This window comes from Hypanus sabinus, chromosome 5, assembly GCF_030144855.1.
Source record: "Hypanus sabinus isolate sHypSab1 chromosome 5, sHypSab1.hap1, whole genome shotgun sequence".
Lineage (NCBI taxonomy): Eukaryota > Metazoa > Chordata > Chondrichthyes > Myliobatiformes > Dasyatidae > Hypanus > Hypanus sabinus.
This window is the reverse complement of record NC_082710.1, coordinates 14997940-15021401: the sequence shown is the minus strand read 5'-3', so window position 1 is coordinate 15021401 and position 23462 is coordinate 14997940. Positions and strand designations below refer to the sequence as shown.

At 41.7% G+C, this 23462-nt stretch overlaps 1 protein-coding gene across 10 annotated transcripts in view; it reads right to left on the bottom strand.

The window, feature by feature from the left end:
• cast (calpastatin) overlaps positions 1–23462 on the bottom strand; it is a 197830-nt gene that overhangs the window by 109977 nt on the left and 64391 nt on the right. For all 10 annotated transcript variants that reach the window (XR_009512107.1, XM_059969426.1, XM_059969427.1 and 7 more), the window contains 2 exons: positions 7245–7298; positions 4639–4755 (listed from right to left, as the gene is read on the bottom strand). Coding sequence is in view for 9 of the 10 variants with exons in the window: in XM_059969426.1 (XP_059825409.1) it covers positions 4639–4755; positions 7245–7298 (171 nt within the window). In the remaining variant the exon portion in view is untranslated. The remainder of the gene's footprint in view (positions 1–4638; positions 4756–7244; positions 7299–23462) is intronic.

Sequence of the window (23462 nt, the reverse complement as noted above, 5' to 3'; positions counted from 1 at the left end):
CTGTAGCCTCTTTCAATCCTATGTCGTAGCTCCTCTATACTAGACAGTGACGCAGCCTGTCAGAATGCTCTCCGTCGTACATCTGTAGATGTTTTCGAGTGTTTTTGGTGACAAACCAAATCTCTTCAAACTCCCAAGGAAATAAAGCCGCTGTCTTGCCTTCTTTACAGCTGCATTGATATGTTGGGACCAGGTTAGATCCTCAGAGATCTTGACACCCAGGAACTTGAAACTGCTCACTCTCTTCACTTCTGATCCCTCTATGAGAATTGGTTTGTGCTCCCTTGGCTTACCCTTCCTGAAGTCCACAATCAGCTCTTCGGTCTTACTGACATTGAGTGCAAGGTTGTTGCCATGACACCACTCAACTAGCTGGTGTGTTTTGCCTCTGTACCCCCTCTCATCTCCATCTGAGATTCTGCCAACAGATGTTCTATCATCAGCAAATTTATAGATGGCATTTGAGCTATACCTCTTATGGTTATTTATCCAATTCAAGTTGCGACATGTGTGTTCAGAGATGCTCTTCAATTCATCACTGTTGTAACATGTGGTTATTTGAGTTAGTATTACCTTCCTGTCAGCTTGAACAAGTCTGGCCATTCCCCTCTGACCTGCTTTATTAACCAGGTGTTTTTTTTTCCCCTACAGAAATGATGTTCACTGGATATTTATTTTTTTGCACCATTCTCTGTAAACTCTAGAGACTGTTGTGCCTGGAAATCCTAGGAGATCAGCCGCTTCAGACAACAACAGTCATACCCCTGTCAAAGTCACTTAGGTCACATTTCTTCCCCATTCTGATATTTGGTCTGAACAACAACTGAACCTCTTGACCATGTCTGCATACTTTTCCGCATTCAGTGGCTGCCAAATGATTGGCTGATTAAATATTTGCATAAACGAGCGTGTACAATCAGATATTTTTTTAAGGTGATAATAAATGTTATCAAAAATATGAGAACAACTCGGGTGCCCTTTGAACATTTCTACAGGGTTTATTTCAAAGAGACCCTGAGCTTAATATCTCATTTAAATAATACAGATAGCGCAGAAAAGGCTTTGGTACTGCACTCAAAAGTCTTCTAGATTGGGTGCTCAATTCTGTGATGTGGGATTACTTCTGCAGATTTACAAATCTGAAACATATTTTCCAATTTGAAGCAATTACTGCCACATAGCTAAACAGACGACTGTCACTTAGAGCAGACCATGGTGACCCTGCTTGTTGACTAGTCTGTACAGAAATTCAGTTTAAATCAAACTGCAGCAAGCTGGCTGTTTGGTCATCTGAGGCAATATTCCATCAGCATCTGCATACAAACAAACGTGAGGATATAAAATTATTACTACCCTCCATCTTCCTTAATTTCCTTGGGGTTGCTATTTTCCCCTCTTCACCTTGTTTCATGCCTTCATTTGACTGTGATGCTCAGAGTTGTTAATATACAGAAAGCAGCAGACATGAGAAGCTTTGTAAGCTGCATTGCAAGATACAACAGAACTATTCAAACATCAAAATTCAAAGCAACTTTATTATTAAGGTATGTATATGTCACCACCATATATTATCTTGAGATTCATTTTGGCATTCACAGCAGAACACAGAAAAAACAGAATCAATGAAAAACTACACACAAACCAATCCTGACAACAAATGTGAGAAAGGGGGGGGGCAGAGAGAGAAGAGAGGGAAAGGGAGAGGGGGAGAGAGAGAGGGAGAGAGAGAGAGAGAGAGGGAGCGGGAGGGGGAGAGAGAGAGGGGGAGGGGGAGAGGGGGAGGGAGGGAGAGAGAGAATGAATGAGAATGAGTTGTAGAATCCTTGAAAGTGAGTGCACAGGTTGCGGAATCAGTTCAGTGATGGGGTGAGGGAAGTGCAGTTATCCACTCTGATACCAAAGCCTCATATTTGAGAGGTAATAACTGTTCCTGAGCCTGGTGGTGTGGGACCCAAGGATCCTGTACCTGATGGCAGCATCAAGAAGAGATCATAGCCTGGTTGTTGGGGGTTCATGATGATCAATGCTGCTTTCTTGTGCAGCACTCCTTGTAGACGTGCTCGGTGGTGAGGACAGCTTTTGCTGGGATGGACTGGGTTGTATCCACCACCTCTGTAGTGGTACAGTCCAGTGACAATATAAAGTAACCAATGATGCAATTAATATTTGGTCTTCCTGAGTCACAGATCCGTATAGTGTTTTTTAAAGCACCTTGCAGTGTTGTGGCAAAGTGTGGGTAAATTTGCAAGTTCAGTAGTTGACTGTCAAGTAATAAAGTTCTAGCAATGACCTGAAAAGTTAGCATGATACACTGCTTGTAGTGACACACCAGTTTGCAGTCCATGAAGGCAAGGGATCATACAGCAGGAGAAGAAGTGGTAGCTTGTTTTTGTAAGGAGCTCCCTCCAGTTATCCCTAATGGCCAGATGATTGTAGCTAGAGATGCAGACTATGAAAATCCCGGTTCCGACCCTGGTGTTTCAACAAGAAATTCTGCAGAAGTTGAAAACCACGACCTTGATATCTCCTATGTGTTGGTGTCTTATATTGATACATGTGCTGGCGATCTTATATTGATATCTTCAAATATTCAGAGTATATTTATTACCAAAGTATGTGTGCTATATACAACCCTGAGATTCATCTTCCCACAAACGGTTTGGAGACCTAGAAGCATGGAAACAGGGTGCGAGCCCATGATTTACTCCATTTCTTGCCAAATATCAATTTTTTATCTTCTCCCTTCTGTCATCTGGGAAAAGGCACAGAAGCATTCGGGCTCTCACGACCAGACTATGTAACAGTTTCTTCCTCCAAGCTATCAGACTCCTCAATACCCAGAGCCTGGACTGACACCTTACTGCCCTATTGTCTTGTTTATTATTTATTGTAATGCCTGCACTGTTTTGTGCACTTTATGCAGTCCTGGGTAGGTCTGTAGTCTAGTGTAGTTTTTTTCAAACGTAGTTCAGTCTAGTTTTTGTACTGTGTCATGTAACACCATGGTCCTGAAAAAACGTTTCATTTTCACTATGTACTGTACCAGCAGTTACTGTCAAAATGACAATAAAAGTGGCTGTACTTGACTTGTATGCTGCTATCCTATTTGTGCTGTGTGTGCTTTGTGCTGCATATGACTGCTGGCACTGTGTTTTGAACATTGGCCCCGGAGTAACGCTGTTTTGTTTGGCTGTATTCATTGGCACTCTTGCATAGCTCAGTGACAATTACATTTGAACTTGAGCTTGAACAAACACAAAGTGTTGAAGGAACTCAGCAAGTCATGCATATTCTACGAAGGGGAATAACCAGTCAACATTTTTGGCTGAGACCCTTCATCAGGACTGGAATGGAAGGGGACAGAAGCCAGAATAAGATGGTGGGGGGGGGGGGAGGGGAAGGAGATGAAGGGTCTCAGTCTGTAACATCAGCTGTTTATTGCCCTCCACAGATGCTGCCAGACTTGCTGAGTTCCTCCAGCATTTCCTGTGTGATTTTCCAGTTAACAAGGAATGAATCATGGAATGTCTCTACAGAGAGTTATGCAAAGGTCTGCTCCACAAACAGTTAATTACTGGTCAACGTATGCCTGGGCTGCGAACTGCCTGACTGTACCGAAATCTGCTCCAGCAATATGGAAGATGAAAGTGGGAAAGTAGTACAAGAATAATTTCAACAGGAAAAGCTGACATAGCTTCAAATGAGAACGGAAACTGCTGCAAGAACTCAGCATATCCGCCATCAATTGTGGAGAACAAAAACCAGAATTACGATGTTCAGGTCAATGCCCTTTCTTCAGAAGGTCATTCATCTGAAATGCTGAATTGCCTTCTCTCTCTCCATGAATGTTGTCTGAGTTTCAAATTTCCAGAAACTGGAATGTCTTGCTTCTCATGGTACCAACACAAATTGCTCTCCTCTCTGCCTTCATTCATCTCCTATTTTACCCTCTCCCCCATAGAGATCAGCTGGAAATATAGCATTAAGTCAGTAGTTCCATTTCTTGCCCTATTTTGATCAAGCTGACATGAAAAATATCATCACGATATTGTGCTCAATTATCGGTAGATATGGTCATAAAACACAGAACACAGGACATTATCAAACATTACAGGTCGTTCGTCCCATGATATTATGCTGAGTTTCTAATCCACTCCAAGCTCAATCTAACCCTTCCCTCCGACATAGCCCTCCAATTTTCTATCATCTAAGGATATCTTAAAAGTCACTAATGTATATGCCTCGCCCACCGCCCCCAACAGTGCATTTCACGCACTCACTACTGTCTGTGACTACCCTCGTGTCATCTGCAAACTTGCTAACCCACCCTTCCACTCACTCATCCAAGTCATTATAAAATTCATAAAGAACAGGGGGGTCCCAGAACAGATCCTTGAGGAGCACCACTAGTTATTGTCCTCCACGCGGAATACACTCTGCCTTCTACGGACAAGCCAATTCTGAGTCCACAGATCCAAGTGTTTCTGGATCCCAATGTCTCCTGACTTGCTGAACATGAGAAACCTTATAAAACACCTTCACTAATGGACTAGTTTGCTAAAGTTAGCATTTCTTAGCATGGCACATGCAATAATGACTTTATTTCAATTTCAATCTATGAACATGGATGTGAATTACCAGCTTAGAAGTAGTGGTCGCCTTCTGACCCATTTTGCTCTGATGGGTAGCTGTGGACTGTGGCTGTTTCTGCTTTGCTCCACTAGATGCAGCCAAGGAACCAGATGTAGTCTTGGACTGAAGAGAAGAAATCATAGAAATTAGCAAATTTAAGTGATTCAGATCACAAGAAAATTCACATTTAAATCTCTCCCCTCTCACCTTAAACCCATGCTTCTAATTTTACACTCCCTACTCTGGGAAATAAAGCCTCGGGCAAGAGGTAGCGCCTGATTAGCCCCCCAGTCAGGGTCACGTACAGCCATGGGAGCAAGTGGTGGACAGTCGTATGAGCAGCTGGTGCATAACACAAGTCCTGGTTATGTGACCACTGGTGCCAAACAGACAATCACTGAAAAGTATTAATAATAGCTTGGGTCATCCGTCTTGTAAAGACATTGCCCAGAAGGAGGGAATGGCAGACCATTTATGTAGAAAAAAATTTGCCAAGAACAATCATGGTCATGGGAAAGAACAAGTTTACCCACATCATATGACATAGCACATAATGATGATAATGATATCTCAGCCTCCTTCACATCACGGCGAACAGACCCAGCCTTTCTTTTCTCTCCTCATAACTTAAATCCTTCTATCTCAACAATATCATTGTGAATCTTATCTGCAGCTTTTCCAGCTTAATTACATCTTTACTCAAATTAAAATGAAGAGTCCACTTGCTGGCATTGGTATACCTCATTGGTGAAAAGAGCCCTAAGCAGACTTGCAAAATTAACAGGCAACCCACCAGTCTGTTTATCATATGTAGAAAGATGAAGATGAACCTACAGTTATTTTTCCTTTACAACAAGGAATATTTTTATTTCGAGATTCTGCACGGAATAGGCTCTCCCACCCCAACGAGCTGCACTACCCCAGGAACACACCTATTTAACATTAGGCTAATCACAGAACAACTTATAATGACCAACTAACCTACTAACCAGTATGTCTTTTGACTGTGGGAGGAAACTGGAGCACCCAGAGGAAACCCACACAGTCGAAGGGAGAATGCGCAAAATCCTTACAGATTGCACTGGAATTGAACTCTGAACTCTGGAGTGCCCTGAGTCTAACTGGATGGCATTTGTGTATGTGGGCATAAAGGTTGGTATGAACATGGTAAGTGAAGAACCCATTTCTCTGTGTACAACTGATGTTATTCAAACCCATGGAGTTGTTGTTCATGGAATCACAAATTAATTGCTGGGAAGCAAGTTTGATTTAATGCTTCATTACAGTCAAAGTTAGACAGCATGGAAGCAGGCCATTCAACCCAACTCATTCATGCCAACCAAAGTGCCTTTTTGAACTTTTCCATCTGTATCCTGAAAGGCAAGTTTTCCCACACAGATTGTGGGACTGGGGGTGGGAGGGATAAGGAATGAATTCTAAATCCAGGAACCTCTACTGAACAGTGTGGTGATGGCACCTTCACCGGAATGGCTGCAATGGTTCAAGAGGATGACCTACCAGTACCTTCATAAAGAAACTAGAAGTAGGTGGTAAATGCTGGCCTGGCCACTAATACATGGATTCCTTAAAAAAGCAGATTGCTGATTGGTTGGATTTTTTCATCGCCACCCAAAACAAATTCGTAGCCATTTGATGAAAAGGTACATTTTGTCAATTCTAGACAGGCATAGGGTAGCAGGGTGGAGATATGTTTCTATCAAAGGAGGTGTAAAAAATGCTTCCCTCGCTAGCCTGCAGGTCACCCTTGGGCACCTGCTTAACCTCCCCCCAACACCCTGATTAGGGTCACGTGAACCATGGGAGCAGGTGGTGGATGGTCGAATGAGCCACTGTTGCATATCACAAGTCCCGGTTATGCAACCACTGATGCCAGGCAGACAAACTCTGAAGTGGATTGATAATGGCTGGGATCGCCCGTCTTATGAAGACACTGCCCAGAAGAAGGCGATGGATGGCACACCACATCTGCAGATAAATTTGCCAAGGACAGAGGATGGTGGGTGGGGAAGAAGGAATGAGCTGCCAGGGGTACAGTGGTACAGGTGGGTATAACAACATTTAGAAGACACTTGAACAGGTATATTGATGGGAAAATTTGAGGGATATGGACCAAAAGCTGGCGGCCATATGATCATTGAGGAGTCCCAGGATTTAGACCCAACAACAGTGAGCTGACGTTTCCATACAGCAATGTTGTTGGTCTTGGATTTGAGACATCCAGCCTCAGGAGATCGATTGCCTCCTTTATTCTCGCCTCCACAATTCATGGATCGTATCAGTTCATGATATCGCTGGGTTTTTCCTTGCACCTCTCTGTACATACGTCCTAGGCTGGTGCTGGTGATGTGTTGAGCAGTTTTGACTACCTGTTGTAGAGCCCTCCTGTCTGCCACATTGCAGTTTCTGTACTACACAGTGATACAACATGCTGGGATACACTCCACTGCTCATCTGTAGAAGGGTGTGAGTATTGGTGTATGTAGACCAGCTCATTTCGGCAGGCTGTACAGGTTCAGTCACCAAATTACCTTTCCATCAAGGTGCTGCAGAAGTATTAATTATGCATTGCAATTACTGCTGAATGTTCTTACCTTGCATGAGTCTGCCGATTTGTGTGTTCCTGCAGCTCCTGGCTTTCCCGATGTCTAGAATGGAAATAAACGGAGAGTTATTAATTAGGTGGAAGAAAATATGTATCTAACTTGGATACCTGTGTATACTGGCTGAGAAGTTAGCCATGGGATTATGATTGACTGCTGTCAGTCACAATACCACCTAAATGTAAAGAGGGTTCCTTGCTCTTGGTAAATGTAGGAAATGTGAAACAAATTTTAAGGTGTATACTGGAAGGGGAACTTGAGGCAACACACACCAGTCCTCACTAAGGGATCAGAGTGAAAAGAGTAAGCACTTTCAAGTCCCCAGCTATCAATATCTCTGTGGATCTATCTTGGGCCCAACATATTGATGCTGCTACAAAGAAGGAACGACAGTGGCTATACTTTACTTGGAGTTTAAAAAGAATTGGTGTATCACCAAAGACACTCGTAAATCTCTACAGACATAGTGTGGCGAGCATTCTACGTGGTTGTATTACTCTCTGATATGTGGTAGGGGGCTGGGTGAGGGGGCACTGCACAAGGTTGGAAAAAGCTGCAGGTAGTTGTAAACTCTGCCAGCTCCATCATGGGGCATTAGCCTCCCCATCATCCAGGACAACTTCAAGAGATGATGCCTCAAAAAAGCACCATCCATCATTAAGGACTCCCATCATCCAGGACATGTCCTCTTCTCTTCTCTTCTTTTCTTATTCGTACCGTCAAAGACAAGGTACAGGAGTTTGAAAACACACACACATTTCAGGAACAGCCTCTTCCCCTATGCCATCAGATTCCTGAATGAACAATGAACCCATACTACCTCAGTATTTTTCCCTCTCATTTTGCACTAGTTACTAATTGAATTTCTTTTTTAATATATAATTATGGTAATTTATAGATTCTATTATCATGTATTGCAATGTACTGCTGCCACATAGCAACAAATTTCACAATATATGCCAGTGGTATTAAGTCTGATTCTGATTTTGTTAATTATTCAATGTTAACCAGTAACACTAACTGATTAATCACCTTTCACATCCACCTGCCAATCTTGGCAATGACCAACCACAATTTCTTACCCAATTTCATTATTTCTACTTTTCCTCAAAATGGAAGGCTCAGGAATAACCTTACCTGATTGTACCTCAGTAACACAAGATTTCACAATTTGCCAGTCTATATGCTACAGAGGCGAGAAGCCAGTCCAGTACTGCTTCGATCAAAATAAAATTATTCAGAAGAATTCAATCTGCAGATGGACAGTAGCACTGCAAAAGTTTGCTGAGAACCGAGAGGTCAAAACCAACCTTGGATCTCCTTAACCAACATGATTAAAGGACTGACAAGCAATCAGAAGAGGGACTAGAAGTGGCGGTGAACCCTATGTCACATACATAGGCTAAACACTCAGTGGCTACTTTTTAAAGTACCCCTTGTACCTAATAGGTAGCTACTGAGTGTATGTTCATGGTCTTCTGCTGCTGTAACCCATCCACTTCCAGGTTTGACGTGTTGTGCATTCAGAGATGCTCTTCTGCACCTCACTGTTGTAATGTTATTTCAGTTACTGTAGTCCTCCTGTCAGCTTGACCCAGACAGGCCATTCTCCTCTGACCTCTCTCATTAACAAAGCATTTTCACCCACAGAGTTGCCACTCACATGCTGTGCATGAAAATCCCAGGAGATCAGTAATTTCTGAGATACTCAAACCATCCTGTCTGGCGTCATGGTTGAAGTCATTTAGATCACATTTTTTCCCTATTCTGATGTTTGGTCTGAATAACAACTGAGCCTCTTGACCATGTCTGCATGCTTTTATGCAGTGAGTTGCTGCCATGTGCAGGGTTTTCTTTAGCTTCTTTATTAGGAGCTCCCCTTCCTTTTTTGTTCTCCAGAATAGGCAGACAAGCTCTCAACCCTATTGTTAAACATACTTTAAAAATCTGGTTTCAGTTTCATAGATTTTTTGAATTAAATAATTTGCTACTCTCTAGTAATATTTATTCTAATTTTTTTTAAACCATCAACTCTGGATAAGGCTTTTTTAACATGGAAAACTAAGGGAATAAAAACCTCTTTAGATTTGTTCTTACAGGATTGTTTAATGTCTTTTTCGTAGTTAATGGACAAATATGACATCTCCAATACACATTTTTTTTAGATACTTACAGGTTAGGAATTTTTTTACATGATATTCTACCGAATTATCCCTTGGCCTATCCTTCAAATTTGGCTTATGCTATTTTTCAGTTTAAAACATTTCAAAAATGATTAATAGCTATCATTTATAAACAGTTAATGAATGCTCGCATGTCGCCTAATGATAGGGTTCAACGCACTTGAGAAATAGAACTTCAACATTCACTTTTAGATGATCAATAGAGTAAAATTTATTATCTAGTTAATAATCCATCTATCTGTTCCCTAATCCAGTTTAAGATAGTACACAGAGCCCAAAGATAAATTGGTACATATTTTTTCTAATATAAGCCCTATTTGTGGCAGATGCCACGCAGAGGTGGCTACTTAGATTCATATGTTTTGGTCCTGTGTAAAGTTAAATGATTTTTGGAGGGATGTGTTTAGAATATTATCCAAAGTTATAGGTGTGGACCCAATTCACTCACGGCAATTCTTGGGATTATTCCAGAGGAAGCAGGTAGACTTTCTGCTTCTGCTCAACATGTGATAGCCTTTTCAACTTTACTGGCTAGGAGAGCTATCTTGTTATACTGGGAAGATTCTAATCCGCCTACTGTTTTTTATTGGCTCTCCATTATGTCATGTTTAAGTTTGGAGAAAATTAGAAGCCAGTTTTTTTGATACATCTTTTAATTTTGAGCAAGTCTGGTGACCCTTTATTCAATATTTTAATATGATTGATTGATTGATCTATCTGTCTATCTTTATTCTCTTTAGGGAAAATCCTTATCCGCGAAGTTTCAGAGGTGACTGGAAGGATGTTTTCTCTCTTTCTTTTTCTTCTAATTTTATCCTCAAATGGACTGCCCAATCTTTCTTTTCTGCTCTTTTTTTTTGTTCCAGTTTAGTTCAGTGGGGTAAAATTTCCAATCTTTTTCTTTTTATGATTTGTTAAAAGGAGTTGTGGTTTCTTGATTATATTGTATATATAACAGTGTAACATTATACCTATTCAATTTTGACTATACTTTTTTGCCATTTATACGTCTTTTGTATTATCCGTTTGCTAAACTCCTCTGATTTGTATATGTTTTTACTGGAAAATCAATAAAAAGATTGAAAAATGAAAAAGAAATGCTGCCACGTGATTGGTTGATGAGATATTTGCATTAGCGAGCGAGTGCACAGGTGTACTGAATACCCCAGTATGTATAGAAATCTATACAAGAGATCATGTACAACCTGTACAAAGCAGCTACACAGGTTGACTCTGTAGTTAAGAAGGCATACAGTGCACTGGCCTTCACTCGTGGAATTGAATTTAGGAGCTGAGAGGTAATTTTGCAGCTATATAGGACCATGGTCGGACCCCACTTGGAGTACTGTGCTCAGTTCTGGTCGTCTCACTACAGAAAGGATGTGGAAGCCATAGAAAGGGTGCAGAGGAGTTTACAAGGATGTTGCCTGGATTGAGGGTCATGCCTTGTGAAGATAGGTTGAGTGAACTTGGCCTTTTCTCCTTGGAGCGACAGAGATAGAGGTGTATAAGATGATGAGAGACATTGATCATGTGGATAATCAGAGGCTTTTTGCCAGGGCTGAAATGGCTGCCACAAGAGGACACAGGTTTAAGGTGCTGGGGAGCAGGTACAGAGGAGATGTCAGGGGTAAGTTTTTTACTCAGAGAGTGGTGAGTGCGTGGAATGGGCTGCCGGCAATGGTGGTGGAAGCAGATATGAAAGGGACTTTTAAGAGACTTTTAGATAAGTACATGGGGTGCTTAGAAAAATAGAGGACTATCAGTAAGCCTAGTCATTTCTAAGGTAGGGTCATGTTCAGCACAACTTTGTGGGCTGAAGGAGCCTGTACTGTGCTGCAGGTTTTCTAAGTTTCTATGTTATATATGAGAGAGAAAAGCTGGATTAAGAGAAAGGAAAAAAGAAAAAGGTAAGAAGAGTTTAAGTTTATTACTTGGCATTTTTAAATGGTAATAAACTTTCAATTTAACACTTTATTGAAAGGGCAAGAGATGTTGATTAATGATTTTCACATCAGTAGAGTACTTTTACTTTAGTAATTACATGAGCTGATGTTCTACTCTGATTCAATGAGTAACTAATGTGCAAAACGTGTAAATCTCAGGAAGATAAAAGATTGAGGGAGATGCTTTGCACAAGTTAACAGGCAAGCAGCACTAATTGGCAGTCTATTTGTGCTTATTCACAAGCCAAGCCGCTGGCAGCTGTTGGACTGGTCTGTAGAATTGTTATTTTTCTGGTAGTTATAGAGTTTCTTATGCTCGTTTGTGTTTGTATAGAACTAGACAACAGGGTGACCTGTTGGGGCACCCTTTGAGCAAAGGGTAGTGCAGTCTGATGTGACCCGAGGAAACGTTACGTTTTCCTGAATGCTATTGGTATCGCTTTGCTTTGGAAATGGAAGGAGAAACCTCAGTTTATTAAAGAACGACACGTTGCAAGGCAAATATAGCTCCTCCTCGTTTAACAAGGACACTTTTGATGGCATCATTTCTGGTTGATCTGCCACCCTTGTGCCTCTCGTTGTCATTCTGGAGACGTGCAGTCCTTTCATCCGCCGTCTCTTCATCTCTTCTGCTGTTTATTCACTGTTGCTGATTCTGGAGACGTGGATTTCTTTGCTCCTTTGTCTCTTCCTCTCTCCTCCTCCTGTTCCTGGTTTTCTCATTCTGGAGACGTGCATGCCTCTCCTCTTCTGTCTCATCTTCTCTCATCTTTTTTGTCCTGACTCTTTGATCCTGGAATCGTGCGGACCCGGCCTCATCCGATTCTTGTTCTCTCCCTCTCCTTGCTGCTTTCCGAAGACGTTTGGCCTCATCTCTTGACCATAATGTCCCACTTCTCTTTCCACGCAGCATAATTAGGCTGACAATATCTTTTCTTACCCTAATGCTGGATAGAAGATGCGAAGCAGTAACACCAAAGCTTCCAGGATTCAGATTATTCCTGATGTTGTTAGTGCTCTCCTAAGTGGACGTGATATAGTCACTGCTGTAGCAAAGGGTTTGATGGGTGTCTCAAAGTACGTCATTACAATAAGATTTAATTATTTCTTATTGATGGTTGGCAGTTAGACCAGTCCCAATCCTGCACAGGCTAATGGTGATTAGCAGAATGTGACCACTCGAAATAAAGCTGCCCGGCCCTCTTGCTTTGACTGGTGTCACTACTGTGAGCATCATGATTCGCTGCTGAGGCTGGTCGTGCGCATGCGTTGTGGTGTCACGTCACGGTTTCCATCATGGCTGACATTGGCTCTCAGGTGAAAGTGGGGCTGTAGATTTTGGGTGAGTAAGCAATTTTATACGAATATATAACCCTGAGCATTGCCTGCACTCTGTAAGTTAGCACATTTTAAGTCGATATAGCCAAAAATAGTGTTGCTGCAATGCACCGTTTGCACTAATTGGCGGTCACAAACAGCATGAGAGTTTTAGTAGTATATAGATTAGCCATATACATGTGAACATTCTAGTAGTCACAGTTACCTCAGTATCTTTCTGGAAACTTCTTTGTTTCAGTGGTGGGTGTCACATTACTTGGATCTGGCTATTTCATTGGTTAACTGCTGTCTGTTGGAATTTCAATGGGATTTACTGTTATCAGTGGTCAGTTATAAAAGCATCTAACCTTTGTTCTGTCTTCTTGTTCTCTCTCGCTGCTCCTTCTCCCTTCGACTTCTTTACTCTTGTAACAGTTAATAAAACGATCGTAAGCAACAAGTTTTATGCCTCAGTCTTGATCACAAAAGCATCAGGATCCAACAAGCAAATAAGAAAGTTCATCACACGAGAAAATCTGCAGATGCTGGAAATTCAAACAACACACACAAAATGCTGGTGGAACACAGCAGGCCAGGCAGCATCTATAGGGAGAAGCGCTGTCGACGTTTCGGGCCGAGACCCTTCGTCAGGACGTCAAGGAAGTTCATCGGTCACATTATTGTTCAGCAAATCCTGGACCAAAGTGTGTTGATAATTTAAAATGGTGGCACCCAGGTGAAATAATCTTATTGCATGCTTCAGATGTTAACTCATGACAATGCTCACGTGGAATGCTGCAAGTCCAATTCACTGACATTGGCAGGCGGGAGGGGCCGTGGCCTTAGTCATAGCAAGGACTAGGCTTCAAACTACGGTGTTGCCTGTTTACAGCCACCCAGGAGACGGGCATCGGAGTCAGTGCACTCTGCCGGAGGTGGGGTAGCGCAGTGTCCAAGTGCACCCTCCCCCACCCCATCATCTTCTTCACTCAGCAGAAGACAAGTCAAACTGGTTTGGCGGCAGACTCCTGCAATGTTCATGAACTCAGGATCTTGGACCTTATTTTTTGTGTGACTGTATGTTACTGATATCTTATAGGTGGCTTACTATCCTGTATGTGCCTTGTGCTGTGCGTGACTGTTGGTACTGTGTTTTGCACCCTGATCCCAGAGTAGCACTGTCTTGGTTGGCTGTATTTATGAATATTCATATATGATTGAATGACACTTAAATGTGAATTATTTGAACTATTATTGTTGCTCATTGTGGTCCTCATCCTGATTCACGACATGACCTTTTGTTCTGATCACTCAATTTCAATTTTTTTTTATCTTCCTCTTCTGATTTTTGTTTTCCCTCATACTGTCTTATATTTTTAATAGTCCAGCATCCTTCATTAAGATTGCTGATCTCTGAAATACTTGGAGTGAGGAAGCAAGTGAGCCTATGGACCAAGAACTTGAGACCGGACGGCATAACAAACGATCAAAATAGGAGACTGGGTGTATTAGTGGGTTGCATTCTGGAGCGGTAAGGGGGGACAATGAGCTCTTCGGTTGAGTGCGGTTGAGCTAGCTGACTGCAACTACAGGTTGCCTGGTCAAACAAAGCATGAAATTTGCAGTATAGTTATGCCTTCTGATTAGTTAGATCAGAAATCAGTCAAATCTGACGAAGAGGAGAGTAACCTTGTTCAATCTTAAAAACACAGATATAGGAGCAGAATAAGGTCATTTGGCCCATCGAGTGTGTTTCTTCACCACTACCCCATACCCCTCCACTTATCATCATCCATAAACTTAAACTCATCCAAATCATTGACATTCAACTGAAAAAGAAGTGGTCCCACTTAGAACACCACTAGTCACCTGCAGCCAACCGGATAAGGCTCCCTTTAACCCACTATCTGCCTCCTACTAATCAACTAATGCTCTATCTATGCTAGAATCTTTCCTGTAATACCATAGGCTCTTAATTTGTTAAGCGGTCTCTTGTGTAGTACCTTGTCAAAAGCCTTCAGGAAATCCAAGTACACAACATCCACTGATTCTCCTCTGTCTATCCTGCTTGTTACTTCTTCAAAGAATTCCAACAGATTTGTGAGGCAAGATTTTCCGTTGAGGAAACCATAATGACTATAGCCTATTTTATCATGTGTCTCCAAGTACCACAAAACCACATCCTTAACAATTGACTCCAGTATCTTCCCAGACACTGAGGTCCTAGAGTAACCTTTCTTCTGCCTCTCTCCTTTCTTGAAGAGTGGAGTAACATTTGCAATTTTCCAGTCTTTCGGAACCATGCCAGAATCTAGTGATTCTTGAAAGATCAATTAAACCATTAGTCTCATTTGAAGATCTTGCTGTAGTGGGATCGCTAGCAAGCTTGCTGACAAGGCTAGTAGTCCCTTTCAGTCACAAAATCAAAATACTGTAATCAAACAACTTCTCACTCAATGTCAGCAAGACCAAGAAACTGATTATTGACTTCAGCAGGAGGAAACCAGAGGTCCATGAGCCAGTCCTCATCAGGGGATCAGAGGCTGAGAGGGTCAGCAACTTTAAATTCCTCAGTGTTATCATTTCAGAGGCTAGGCTCACTGTCCTGAGCCTAGCACATATGTGCAATTACAAATAAAGTACAGCACCACCTCTACTTCCTTAGAATTTTGCGAAGATTCAGCATGTCATCTAATACTTTGACAAACTTCTATAGATGTGTGGTGGAGAGTATATTGTCTGATTCCTTCACAGCTAGGTATGGAAAACCAATGCCCTTGAGCAGAATCTGCCTCAAAACATGATGGATGCAGCCCAGACCATCATGGTAAAGTCCTCCCCTCCACTGAGCATATCTATATGGACAGCTGTCACAGGAAAGCAGCATCCATTTTCAGGGACTCCCACCACCTAGATGATGCTCTCTTCGTGCTGCTGCTATCACAACAAAGGTACAGGCGCCTCATGACTCACACTACCAGGTTCAGAAACAGTTATTACCCCTCACCATCAGGCTCTTGAACCAGTGGGGATAACTTCACTGGCCCCATCATTGAACTGTTCCCACAGTCTAGGGACTCACTTTCAAAGACTCCTCATCTCATGTTTTTTTATATATATATATCTTCTGTATTTGCACATTTTGTAGCCTTTTACACATTAGTTTGTTCTGTTCTTCTGGGCGTGGTCCTTCACTGATTCTATCATGGTGCTTGGATTTACTGAGTAGGCCCATTAGAAAACAAATCTCAGGGTTAATGGCGTCATTCTGTATATGTGCTTTGAACTGAAACAAAACTTCTGCAGAAGCAACGTCAATAATTAGGTAAGGATTGAGGGTGGACCTGTCATGTTACAAGGCGGGCCAGAGGAAACTGAAATGGGTGATTCAGTGCAGGTTCGAGAAAAGAATGCAAGGAATAGGTGAGGTTGAGATGGGAAGGGTTGTTAAAGATGGTGCAGGAGTCAGAAGAGCCGGGAGCAAGTTTCAGACACATAGCACTGGCAGGAAAACAGTACAGTCAAAATTTTTATGCTATGCCATCAATCTCAAAATGGGTATAATGAATTGCTTGCTTTGCCTAGACATTTCCCGAACAAAGACACTTCATAGACTAAGCTCAATAAATAATCAAGAGCAAGTAATTTGCTCTTGACGCAAATCGGTAACTTGACAATAGAATTCAAATCTTTCCTTGTAAAAAAAATCCTGCATCTTTCTACACAGTTTTTTTCAGATTTTGTATGTTTCATACGTCTTGAATTGGTAAAGATTTCTAAATAGCTAAAGATTAGCTTTATTTGTCACATGTACATCAACCATCTGAGCACACAATGCAATGTGCCATTTGCACTGTCAATAACCAACACGGTCTGAGTTATCAATCCTCTGGCACAAACATAGCATGCTACAACTTACTGACCCTAACCTGTACGTCTTTGGAATGTTGGAGGAAACTCACGAGGTCATGGGGGGGAGCATGCAAACTCCTCACAGACAGACAGCGGCAGAACTGAACCTGGGTCACTGGCGCTGTAATAGTACCACACTTACTGTGCTTGTGTGCTGCCTCTGTCTTGGTATCTGCAAGAGCTGATAACTTATTAAGCAAGAATAATCAACTGTTCTCAGGAAATGGTACTCTAACAATAAATTTCTCTTATCTACAAACCATTTTAATGAACAAACTTACACAATTTCCAGCAGTGATTTTTTTTTTGTGTATTGCACTCTAGTGGTAAGCATATGACGCATGTTACTAGTTACAAACTGCTTGCGAATTAAGTATTTTTACAAACATGCCTGGACAGTAGAATGTCAGCTTCTACAACATACCACATCCAGTTACTATGATGACAAACCTCCAGTAATATAGGTGCGATCCTTCCAGTTGTTTAACTTACCAAACAAGCCTTTTTGATTTGTAATTGGGCAGATCAATTGTTCTAGAATTATTGATAAGAACAATAGTCCTGAGATGACTTCAAGAATAACACACACAAAATGCTGGTAGAACTTGGCAGATCGGGCAGCATCTACAGAGAGAAATAAAGAGTCAACCAGAAGGTCCCGGCCCAAAACGTCAACTATTTATTCATGTCCATAGATGTTACCTGACCTGCGGAGTTCCTCCAGCTTTTTGTGTGTGTTGCTCTGGATTTCCAGCATCTACAAAATCACCTGTGTTTATGACTGTAACAATGATGGGTTTACACCTAGGACTGGCAATTCACCAACTATTTAATATACAAAATGCATAATCAGTAGAATATACTGTCCCCAGAGGTAAAGGTCTTGAAATTGAAAGTGAGTATAAAAATTTTTTTTAAATTTTCCTACCTTTAAGTCTGATATGAATAGCTTCTTTTCCAAACAATAAACCACATACTCCGAGACGATGGGGAATCATTGAATCATAGAACTAGACCCCTTTCAAAAAATAAACTTACTATCCAAAACTATCTGCAGCATTAACTTCCATATTCTTGGGAGTGCAACTAATGCGCTCAGCTTCCAGACTCAGAAGGTGCCACACCCTGACCCAACAAGTGGGTGCAGAACTCTCTTTGACAGAGCACTTAATGCACCACTGATGATCAGCACTACCTCCTCTTGTTCCGCCCACACCCTTTGCTCGTTGTGTTTAATAGTTCACATCCACGAGACTCTGAGAAATGCGAGTTCACATCCACGAGACTCTGAGAAAAGCTTATGAACAAGCTTGAAGAAGCAATCGATCTTATTGCTTGGCCTATTATTCTATTGTCAAAGGTACAAAAATCTTTCACAAAATAATCAAAGATTAATAAAAACAAGCACCATTTGTCCTCTCTCTCAAGTTGGAGGAGCAACATCTCATATTCCAAAGAAAAAACATAACATGCTGGAGGAACTATGGAAATGAATAGACAGTCGACATTTCAGGCCAAGACCCTTCTTCAGGACTTAAAAGGAAGGGGGAAGATGCCAGAATAAAAAGGCGGGGGAGGGATGGAGGATAGCTGGAAGGTGATAGGTGAAGCCAGGTGGGCAGGAAAGGCTGGAGAAGAAGGAATCTAATAGGAGAGTGGACCATTGGAGAAAGGGAAGGGGAAGGTAAATTATAAACAGGTGAGGAGAGGTAAAAGGTCAGAGTGGGGAATAGAAGAAGGGGGTGGAATTTATTTTCCCTAAGGTGAAATCAATATTCATGCCATGAGGGTTGCAGGCTATACAGATGGAATACAAAATGTTGCTCTTCCACCCTGAGGGTGGCCTCATCTTGAGACAAGAGAAGGCCGTACACCTCATATTCCATCTATGTAGCCTCCAACCGGGTGGCATAAGTGTCAGTTTCTCTAACTTCTGATAATTTCTCCCCCTCTCTCTTCTCTCGTCTTCAATTCCCCACTCTAACCCCTTCTCATCTCCTCCACTGCTAATCACCTCCCGCAGTGTCCCTCAAACTTCGTTTCCTCCCATGGTCCACTCTCCTATCAGAGTCCTTCTTCTCCAGACATTCACCTTTTCCACCTATCACCTCACAACTTCTTACCTCATCGCCCCTCCACCACCTACCTGGCTTCACCTATCACCTTCTAAGCTTGTACTCCTTCCCTTTCTCCCAACCTTTTAATTCTGCCATCTTCCCCCTTTCTTTTCCAGTCCTGAAGAAGGGTCTTGGCCCAAAATAACAACCGTTCAATCATTTCCATAGACGTTGCCTCCAGCATTCTGTGTGTGTTGTGTCAATTTTCCTCTGCCCCTTTAAGGAGAGTGCTCCTGCCAGTTTCTGTTTTGGCAGGGTGATATTTAAGAATAATTACAAGAGCAATTCACCCTTCTATAAAACAAGTGCAATTTTTCACCCTGTGCACATCTGAATTAGAATCAAATTTCTTATCACTGATGTATGATGTGAAATTTGTTGTTTTACAGCATTAGTACAGTGTAAAAACATTTTAAAAAATCATCAAGTAAAAAAAAATAAGTAGAACAAAAGAAAAGATTAATGAAGTAGCGATCACAGTTCACGGACTGTTCAGAAATCTAATGGCAGAGGTGATTGCACTGCTCCTGGGAAATGCTGTCTCATTCTGCCCTGCAGAGCTGATGTACGGTTAGAATGACAATAAAGTTTTTGAATCTTAAATCTTGAAATAAGCTGCTCCTAAATCATTGGGTGTTGATCTTCAGACTCCTGTTCTTCCACTCTGATGAAGTACATGCCTCAGATGATGAGGGACCGCAGTGATAAATGCCGACCTCTTGCGGCACTGCCTCCTGACAATGACCCTGAGAGTAGGGAAGGTTATGCCTGTGATGGATTTCACTGAGCCAATAACCCTCTGTAGCCCCTTGTGATCCTGAGCATTGGAGCCTCCATGCCAGGTGGGGATGCAACCAGTCAGGGCGCTCTCCACTGCACGTTTATAGAAATTCGTAGGAGTCTTTGGTGACGTAGAAATCCCCTCAAACTCCTAATGAAACAGAGCTGCTGGTGTGCCTTCATGACTGTATCAAAGTTTTTGGCCCAAGATAATCCCTCTGAGAAATTGACACCTATGAGCTTGAAAGTAATCACTCTTTCTACCACTGAGGGGTAGGCAGTGCTGAGGAAGCAATGTGATTTCAGCAGGACCTCGATAAATTGGAAGGATGGGCGAAAGAGTGGCAGGTGGAATACAGTGTTGGGAAATGTATGATAATCTATTTTGGTAAAAGGAACAATAGTGCAGACAATTATCTAAATGGGGAGAAGGTTCAAACACCAGAGGCGCAGAGGGACTTGGGAGTGAAACTCCCAGAAGGTCAATTTACAGGATGAGTTTGTGATAAAGAAGGCAACTGCAAAGTTGGCATTTATTTCAAGGGGAATAGAATATAAAAGCAAGGAGATAATGCTGAGGCTTTATAAGACATTAGTCAGGCCTCACTTAGAGTACTATTAACAATTTAGTGCCCCATATCTCAGAAAGGATGTGCTGTCATTGGGGAGAGTACAGAGGAGGTTCAAAAGGGTGATTTTGGGGATGAAATGGTTAACATCTGAGGAGCATCTGGCAGCTTTGGGCCTGTATTCATTGGAATTTAGTAGAATGCGTGAAACCTACTGAATGTTGAAAGGACTAGATACGGTCTATGTGGAGGGGATGCTTCTTCTGGTGGGGATATCCAGAACTAGAGGGCACAGCCTCAAAACTGAGAAGCGGCCCTTTAGAATAGAGGTAAGGAGGATTTTTTTTTTAGCCAGAGAGTAGTGAATCTGTGGAATGCTCTGCCACAGAGTGCGGTGCAGGCCAAGTCCGTGGGTATATTTAAAGCAGAAGGTGATAGTTTCCTGAGGGGTCAAGGCATCAAAGGATATGGCGAGAAGGCAGGTGCAAGGGGTTGACTGGGATCTAGGATCAGCCATAATGAATTGGCGGAGCAGACTCAATGGGCTGAATGGTCTAATTCTGCTCCTGTGTCTTATGGTCTTTGGTCTCCATATACTATTCTTAAGATTCATTGTCTTGCAGTCATTCACAGTAGAACAAAGAAATACATTAGAATCAATGGAAAAACTATACACAAACAAAGACTGACAAACGAAAAGTTTTAGCCAAAGAAACAGACAACTTCCAGAAACAATGGACTGAAAACCTGGCAGATTTGGATTAGCAATTTAAAAAGGTATTAAAACGTCTTGGTTATGTGACCACTGATACCAGACAGACAATCTCTGAAGAGTATTGATAATGGCTGGGGTCACATATCTTGTAAAGATACAGCCCAGAAGAAGGTAATGGCAAACCACCTCTATATAAATATTTGCCAAGAACGATCATGGTGATGTTAAGACCATGATCACCTACATCTTGTGACAAGGCACATAACAAATGAATGAACAGTGAGCTGAATTTGAAATAAGCTGCCTATCTCCTCCCTCTGGTACCCTTCTTCCTTCCCTTTTTCTTGCGGTTGAATATATCCAAAATATCTCCTTTTCCTTCCCCTCTTACACCTTCTCTTCTCATCTGCCCATCATCTTCCTCAGGTGCATTTCTCCTTTCCCTTTCTCCCATGGTCCACTCTCCCATCCAGTCAGATTCCTTCTTACTTAGCACTTCACCTCTTCCACCTATCACTTCCCAGCTTCTCACTTCAAACCCCTCCCCCACCCACCAACTTCCCCCTCACCAGGATTCACCCATCACTTGTCAGCTTTTATTAGTCCCCCCCCCCTTTCTTATTCTGGCTTCTTCCCCTTTCCTTTCCAACCCTGATGAAGGGTCTTGGCCCAAATTGATGACTGTTTATTCCAGTCTGTAGCTGAGTTCCTCCAGCATTTCGTATGTGTTGCTCTAGATTTGTTGCACCTGCAGAGTCTCTTCTGTTTCTGAAATAATTAACATCATAACATATTTGTCTTATAAAAACTCTTTTTAACACACTTTAGTTTAGGGAATGATTTTTGCACCTGATATAGTATTTAATATCAAATAAAGGTTAAAAGTTTTATTAATGCACTGATTTTGCTGATGGTTTGGTTAATTCTTAAGGCGACGCAGATTCCTAGCTTTCATATATTTTTCAATGGCATTGGGAGTGTAGCTTTCAAAGATGAAAGATTAGCTGTATTTGTCGCATGTACATCGAAACATCCAGTGAAGTGTATATTTGCATCAACGACAAAGGCGGTGCATGGGTACCCGCAAGGGTCACCACGCTTCCAGTGCCAATAAGGCATCCTACAACTTACTAACCCTAACCCGTACGTCTTTGTTCTTATGGAAACTGAAGCACCACATGGTCACAGGGAGAACATACAAGCTCCTTATAGATAGCAGCAAGTATTGAACCTCCGTCGGTGATCTCTGATGCTATAAAGCATTGAACTAAACAGTATGCTACCATGCCACCATCCAACACAATGGAGTAACGTCGAGAGGCACAGTTCTGGTGTCTTGCCAAACCTCAGAAGAAATAATTTTATAATATGGAATACAAAATGTTATTAGACGTACACAAAGAGATCGACAGCCACTAATTATGGACACCCATGGGGAATCTCGCAGTTCTTTGTGATATTTGTTACTTGGGCAGTTTGCAGAATCAGTGGAAAGTTGAATATAACAAGTCAACTACATTCCTTCAATAGTTAATGCAGCAATATTTTCAAAAGAAAAATAAAAGTCAGATAGAAACAAACAGCATCCGAAATAAAACTTTATTTTCATTTTCTCGATGCCGATGTGTTTAAAAGAAATTAAGACACCCTTTGTGTGAGTGTGCATGCATAAACATGTTTCATGAACCAAGAAAACTAAATAATATGTTCTACTGTTTCTGAAGACACATTGGGGTGTGATCTACTGACTTATGATCTCACAGCCGCACAAACAACCACTGATCTGATTTGTGTAGAATTCCAGAAATTCTGCCACAGTTGCTTTTTAATGAAACTTTTCAAGGTATGGAAAATAAAATCTGCTTCTTGCTTAATAAACACAAAATAATCTCTCTACCTCTATGATCAATCAAAATGGGCAGAGTTAGTACAGAGTGCTCTATTTGTGTGTATATATGCAAAAACTATTAACACTTTAAGTACAAATAACTAAACACACGCAAAATTGTGAGGAACTCAGCAGATCAAGCAGTATCTGTGGCTGAGGCCCTTCAGGACTCATGTTAATACTTTATCTATTAAATGGCCACCCCAGCACTAAAGGAGTGAAATCTGTCAAGGAGGAACAATTAGATTAAGTTATAAAGTCATAGCGTGAACTACAGTTCAGAAACAGGCCCTTTGGCCCATCTAGTCGGTGTAGAATTGCCTAGTCCACCAACCTACACCTGGGCACTAGACCTCCATACCCATCCCATCCATGTACTTGTCCAAACTTCTCTTAAATGTTGCAATTGAACCTGCATCCACGACTGCTGGCAGCTCATTCCACACTCTCACCACCCTCTCAGGTTCCCCTTAAACATTTCACCCTTCACCCTAAACCCATGACCTCTAGTTCTAGTCTCACCCAATGTCAGTGGAAAAAGCCTGTTTGGATTTACCCTCTCTATACCCCTCATAATTGTGTATACCTCTATCAAATCTCCCTCATTCTCCTACACTCCAGGGAATAAAGTACTAACCTACTCAACCTTTCCCTCAAGTCCCGTTTGCAAAATTTCTCAGTACTCTTTCACCATGCTAGCTCCATCTGTGGAATTCTTTTCATTTTTACTTAGACTTTGCGAGCTGGAAAAGATTTCATGAACTCTGGATGTTTAAATATCC